The sequence below is a fragment of the Lathyrus oleraceus genome, chromosome 5 (assembly GCF_024323335.1).
Source record: "Lathyrus oleraceus cultivar Zhongwan6 chromosome 5, CAAS_Psat_ZW6_1.0, whole genome shotgun sequence".
In the NCBI taxonomy this organism is placed as follows: Eukaryota; Viridiplantae; Streptophyta; class Magnoliopsida; order Fabales; family Fabaceae; genus Lathyrus; species Lathyrus oleraceus.
In genome coordinates, this window is record NC_066583.1 from 378129675 (window position 1) to 378137015 (window position 7341).

The 7341-nt window shown below is 28.7% G+C and overlaps 1 protein-coding gene across 1 annotated transcript; it reads left to right on the forward strand.

Moving 5' to 3' along the window:
* The first annotated feature begins 3721 nt into the window (after positions 1-3721).
* On the forward strand, positions 3722-6414 carry LOC127084900 (GDSL esterase/lipase At5g55050). The gene is made up of 5 exons (XM_051025423.1): positions 3722-4196; positions 5158-5300; positions 5401-5634; positions 5743-5989; positions 6075-6414. Exons 1-5 carry the CDS (start codon positions 3959-3961, stop codon positions 6293-6295), a joined length of 1083 nt encoding a protein of 360 aa, XP_050881380.1. The 5' UTR covers positions 3722-3958; the 3' UTR covers positions 6296-6414.
* The last annotated feature ends 927 nt before the right edge of the window (positions 6415-7341 follow it).

Sequence of the window (7341 nt, forward strand, 5' to 3'; positions counted from 1 at the left end):
GGATTTTCCTAATATCCAATATATCTAATAACAAATTATCTTTTCTTTCTATTTGAAGAGTGTTCAAGACATTAAATGTATTGGTTGAGAAAGATTTACAAATCAACAAGTTTTAATTATCACTAAAGCTTTTTCATTGGATATGTTTAGATATTTTTATAATTCTTAATAGATCAATATATTGTAGAACCTAAGATAGTATATGCATGCTCGTATGTTTGTTTCATTATTGCTATAAATTTTAATATATTTTATAGATTAATTATTAAATTAATTTTAAGAATTTTTCTAATGTTGACATTCAAACATTTTTGTTAGTTTTTCGAAGGCCTTCTTCATCCATAAACATTATTTTTTTTTCTTTTTTTTCTTGTAAAAAAATATTATCTTCTAACCCGGTCGACATCTTTTTTTTTGTTTTTCAAAAACCAAATATTCTGTCGACACCCACATAAGCAAAATGAGCTTCCAAATAAAATAGAGGCCTAATAATTTGAAGTTTCTTGTCAAGTTTGTCTAATATTTGTTTCTAGTAGGATTTAAATTTGGCCTTATTCCATCTCTAAGGAAGTTTATTAATCCACACCTTTTCTATTTGCGAGAAACAATTTTATATTCAATATTACCATATCTTGATTAAAGACGCTTCAATAAAATCTAGGCAACCCACTTTTGTCATCTACACTTCTATTAAAAATAGGGAGAAAAAAATAAGGAATGGTTTGTTCTATTAGACTATGGCTGTGAGTTTTGAAAGAGAAATGAAGAATTTTAAAAAGAGATGAATAAAAAAAGATCTTTTTATATTTTTTGAAAAAGAATTTTTTGTAGAAAATAATTAATAAATATATATTTTTGTTATATTTTTAATTTTAAACATATTATGAAAATATATATTAAATTAAATTAAATTATATATATTAAAGTTTGATCTAAAACATCGTACAAAATTTTCTTATAATATGAGGAGTGTTAATCTATATAAAGCTATTTCAAGAGTTTATCTTTAACCAATTTGAGATGAAATTAATTACTATGAATTGTCAACGTAAAAAGATTTACACTGCCGATTCATCATCATTGTAACACCCCGATAAAATATGATAATTATTTAATTTAAGTTAATAGAATATTTATTAATTTAATTAAATAATTGGAATATTATTTGGAATTATTATTATTATTGGAATAATAAGTGGAAATATATATAAAGGTCCCATTTGGTAAAAAGGGTTTTCACGTGAAAACAGAGAACACTAATATTGGGAGAAAAGAGAAGAACTGAGAAAGGGAGAAGAAGAGGCTAGGGCTCAAGAGGAGGATTCACGATTGTTGAAGGTCGAAGAATCAATTGCCGGATTAACTCAGGTAAGGGGGGTTTATCATCATTTAATGGGTATTATGGGTTAACATGTAATGGGTAGTAATAAGCCGTTGAATTGACCCTAATTGGGATGATGAGTGCTGAAAAATTGTGATGAATAAGTTATGTTAAAGCTGTAATTGAATCTATATTTGGGTGAGTAGTGATTTTCCGAACGTGTAACTTTTTACGGAATTGGAATTGGAGGTCCGGAAGTCCTCCAACGGCGGAAAATGCGGAGAATTCTGCATTCTGCTTCGTGTTAGCGCAGGAACAACTTTCTGTCTTGCGTTAACCGGTTAACCCAGGGTGTTAACCGGTTAACACTGTTATGAATTGTGAGAACTTGATGTCTGTCTTGCGTTAACCGGTTAACCTAGGGCGTTAACCGGTTAACACTGTTAAAATGTGCCAGGAAGCGTGTTCTGTGTTGCGTTAACCGGTTAACCCAGGGTGTTAACCGGTTAACACTGTTTGAAAAGTAGAAAAACTAATATTTTAAATATTGTGAACAATTGATGATTGGCCTATATTGGTGTATGATATAGGAGGGATCAATTTCCCGTTGTTTTGAGCAGTGTAGGTATTACTAGAGTGTGCTAATACTGTGATTGATTATGTGGCATGACATAATATGATTCTGTGATAATTGTATTGATGATGTATGATGGTGTGCATAATGTTGTGAATATATCTATTATGTATGCTATTGTGAATGGACTGTTTATGGCTTAGAGTGTGAGCATATGTCCATTGTGGATTGTTGATGGTTGCATGCTAGGTGATTTAGTGTGCATAATATGGCCTCTATGGTGGTAGCTAATTCCCATGGTGAGGAATTAGTGAGTGAATTATTGTGGATTGTTGTTGATGTTTGCATGCTAGGTGATTTAGCGTGCATAGCATAGCCCTTGGGGTGGTAGCTAATTCCCATGGTGAGGAATTAGTGATGTGAGTCACTAGGTCTCAAATGAGTGGGACTAGTGAGTTTGGTAGCCGTATCTGGATTTGATCGGTGAGGTTGAACTATGTGTTCACGAATAGTCGGTACCGCATGCATGGAGTCTCATTGCATAATGTATGTATGACGTATAATATGAATGGAAGTATTCCAATATTATACGTGTGTTTTGTGTTTGTGTTGAATATGATTGTGATTATGAGTTGGTGTTGCCGTTACTGAATGTGTGATCTGATTAGGGTGATGAAATGTGTTAATTTACTTAGCATTACATGATATTTTATAATGCTTATTATATCGATTGAGGAACTCACCCTTACAACTATGTTTCAGGTAACGAGCAGTGATTGAGTAGAAGCTAATGCTTGAAGTCTAGTGTAGTTCCTTAGTGGGTCATGCTCTGGTAGATGTAACATCGGGACGGGATGTTTTACTTTATTTTCTTTTGGTTGTTGAATAATTTTACATGTAATGCGTTACATGGTTTGCATATCCGCTGCGAATTGTGCACTATTATATTTTGATTATTAAATGAGCATGACAAACTATTTTGGTGAATGGTGTGAAGTGTCAAGTGTGACACCCTTAAATTGCATATCTACTCTGATTTATATTTGTTGAATTAATTAATTATTGGGGTATTTTAGAAGGGTGTTACAATCATCACCCGTTTGTATTATTTTATAGATTTTTAAAATAAAAATCAAACTTATTTCAATATCCAACGTTTAGGATTAATTGACGGTGTAAAATCTCTTTACACTGTCAGTGTATTTTAATTAAATTCATTTGAGATTTGGAATTTTTTTCAACAATATATTCATTAAATTTCTCATCCATTATACAATTTTAGACTCTTTTTTTTTAATTTTGAAAAATTTCGTATATGGTAAACTTTTTTAATTTAATCTATATTCTTATAATATTTTTAAAACTTAAAGTATAATAAAGATAAAGTTCATTTATTATTTTCTTAAAAATAATGTCTCAAAAATAATTTTTTATTTAATCCAACCCTTCTATATTTCCCATTTTTCCTTTCTCTAAATTCTTATACAAAATCTTATAAAATTTAAAATTCTACTAAAAATGCTTATATTTTATATATACTTTTAACCGCAAAATCTTATATTATATATACTTTTAAACAAAAAAAAACTATATATGTAGACTTTTAACAAAAAAAAATTGACTAGAGATTAAGAATTTATATATTTTTTATAATTATGTATTTACACAACTATCGCAATGATTAATATATTTCAAATCGGATAAGATTTTAAAGCTGAAAATTCTCAATCTTTTCAACATTTTTGCATTTACACACTCAAATTCTTCCCTATAATACTTGATATGAATAATTTATATTTGTCATACCACCGTTTTATAAGAAAACACAATAATAGACTTTAAATCATCTACTATTTTGTATGGTCACAATAGCCACTATTCATGCATGTCTCTTTGCTCCATTATTTCATAGTAACCAAAAATTCTTGTTTCCACACATATCTTTTACATTTGTCCTCATTTCTTCTTGTATAAATATCTTACCAAGCATTCTCAAACTCCACACACACTAGAAAGAAAAAAACAAATTCCATTATAGATATTTAATTCCTTAGTTATATTATATGATGAAAAATTCCTTTCTCTTTATCTCTTTGTTAATATTGAATTTAGGATTGTTCTTAGAAGCTCAAAAGGTTCCTGCTGTTTATGTGTTTGGAGATTCACTTGTTGATGTTGGCAACAACAATTACTTGACTCTTTCTCTTGTGAAGGCTGTTCTTCCTCACTATGGCATTGATTTTCCAACTAAGTTGCCAACGGGAAGGTTTAGCAATGGCAAAAATGCTGCTGATTTGATTGGTAAGTTGTCCTAAATTCTATACACTTTTTTATTATATAAATTTTATTTAGACACAAATTAAATTTCACAGAAAATAAATATTAGTATCTCAGAGTTTCACTATATTATATCAAATGTTTCCTGCAAAAAAATTTAGGTTATTTTGCAAGAAAACATAGTCAAAAATATAAAAGTTAATTGGTAGACCTTTAATAACAATTTTTTTGAATGATCATTATAACATAATATAGATTTTCTAACAAATTTTGAAATCGATTGAATACTTAACTTAGATGAAAACAAAATTCAATGATATTTTTAAAATTTGGATCAATGATTATATCTATTCTCTTTGTTGACTTGAATCGATAAGAAAAGTCATATCTATTTCTTGGATTGCATGTGGACCAATGAATTTTTTTTTAGCATTATAAGCCTTTCAATTTCTTTTCCTCAATTTTTTTTATTTTGATTCTAAAAATAGGTGGAAGTTATTTTCAATAATTTAAAAATTATTTTTAAAAGATGTTAAAATGGAAAAAAAAATGGTATTGGCAGAAAAACCTCACAAGAGGGTAAGGGAAATTTGTACTATAAATGACCAACATTTAATGCTATTGACTTATTGATCTTTTGTTGGAGGCATTCATAAATAGTACCATTGTTAATAGTAATAAAAATTACTCCTCGCCTTAAAATAAATATCATATTTAATATTTTTACAAAGATTAAAAAATATAATAAATAAAAAAGAGAATAATAATTTTATCAAATTATCTTTATTAATTACTAATATATTTGAATTTACATTAATATAAAATTAAATAAAATAATAAATTAAGAATATTAATTAGAAGGTATAATAAAAAAATGAAAAAAATTGTATAGATAAAGTGATAAATATTTTGAAATAAATAATTTTTTTAAAACGACAATTATTTTGGATTATCTTTTGCTAATATTTGCAATGGTTGGTTGCAGCTGAAAAATTAGGCCTTGCCACCTCACCACCATACCTATCCCTAGTTTCAAAATTCAACTACAACAAAAATGTATCATTCTTGAATGGCGTTAATTTTGCATCTGGAGGTGCTGGAATTTTTAATGGCAATGATGAAAATTTGGTAAGAAAATTTTTAAATACTTAAACGTGCGATAATGGTGACCCACGGTAGACTAAGTTTTTGTATTTTGTACGATAAAAATACTACATTTTTATTGCAGAGGCAATCAATACCTTTGACAAAGCAAGTGGATTATTATTCAAATGTGTATGAACAATTGACACAACAAGTAGAAGCATCTAGGCTTCAGAAACACCTCTCAAAATCCATATTCATTGTTGTGATTGGAAGCAATGATATATTTGGTTATTATAATTCATTGGATCTTCCAAAGAAAAACACTCCTCAACAATATGTCGATTCCATGGCTTCCTCGCTAAAAGTTCAACTTCAGGTAAATACACATAAATATTCTGCAACCATCAACTGAGCTGAGCTGAATTAACATTCAGAGAACGATTTTTATTTAAATTTCAATTTTGAATTGCTATTTTTTTGGCAGAGACTATACAACAATGGTGCAAGGAAATTTGAGATTATTGGTCTTAGTCCAATTGGATGCTGCCCAATAAGTAGGCTTAAGAACAAAACAGAATGCTTTTCAGAAGCTAATTTATTGTCAATGAAATATAATGAAATCCTTCAAATTATGTTGAAGGATTTGAAATTGAAGAACAAGAACTTAAGTTACTCTTACTTTGATACTTATGCTGCCATCCAAGACCTCACTCAAAATCCATCTTCTTATGGTATATATCCTATGTTTTTTCATTATTTAAATAGAAATTGATAAGTGAAAATTATTTTTAAATAAAATGACACATCTTTTTTCAGGATTTGTAGATGTGAAAGGTGCTTGTTGTGGACTTGGTGAGCTTAATGCTCAATTTCTATGTACACCAATTTCAATCATTTGTGCAAATAGACAAGACCATATATTTTGGGATCAAGTTCATCCAACTGAGGCAGCCACTAGAATCATTGTGGATAAACTTTATAATGGACTTTCAAAATATACACATCCTATCAATATGGAACAACTACTAGCTCTTTAAGATAGTCTTAGAAGAAAAAAAAATGAAAGAGAAGAAAGATAAAGTTATAGTGCTACTAGCTAGAAAAAAAACATGGCTTTTAATTAATAGAATGGAAGTATGATATTGTTTTATGTCAACTAATTCTTTGACACTTTTATTCATCTTTCTTTTGGTTACAACTTTTATTCATCTTTTAATTCTAGGTGAGGGAAGATAATGTTACTTATTAGTGGTTAGATTAATTATTGATCCATGACCTCAACTCATTTAATCTTGAACTCAAATCAATTGAAGTACGTTTCACATATCTTAAGACTTTTTGTTCATGATAATCCATTTGGTATGCTTCAAAGTTTTACCGGATATGTGATAGGATTTCCATTTGGTCAACTAGTGTTAAATTCTAATATTGGGGAAAATATAGTGAATACCAATGTCACAACATTTTTAAAGAGATCTTTTGTTCAACTAAATGAGTAGTTAATTTTTTAAAACTAAAGTCTCTTTTCATTATTAAATTAATAATTTTTTGTTTATCATAATTTTTAATATTTGGAATGTAACACACTCGGTCAAAGTGAAAAGATCTTTATGATATTAAGGACTTTTTCAAGATTTTTTTATCATTAGAAGTAAAACAAGTTGGATCTATTGGCATGTCTGTTTAATCCGCCATATTTTGCAGAGTGAATCAAGGTTGATGACCTAAATGGACGAGCGTGCCTTTTTGTCACTTTTTGACTTTAGGAGTGATACGGTTCATCAAGTTTGTCTCACCATGTTATTTGGTGGATCAAATCAAAGTTTCTTCCTCATCCCTCTACTTTCCTACATCTCCATGTCCCACATTTTGCAGTCACACTTATATCTAAATAAATATTTTATTTATAAAACAACTTATGTATGCAACAAAATAATGCACAGATAGCAAGGGGAAGCAAAATATAATAAATGGTTTGAAAAATATATGTTTTAATATCAAACACAATTACAAGAGAAAGTTAAAATTCAATACAACTGAGATAGATGACGTTGCTTTGGCAATCAATACAACAATGACCCTA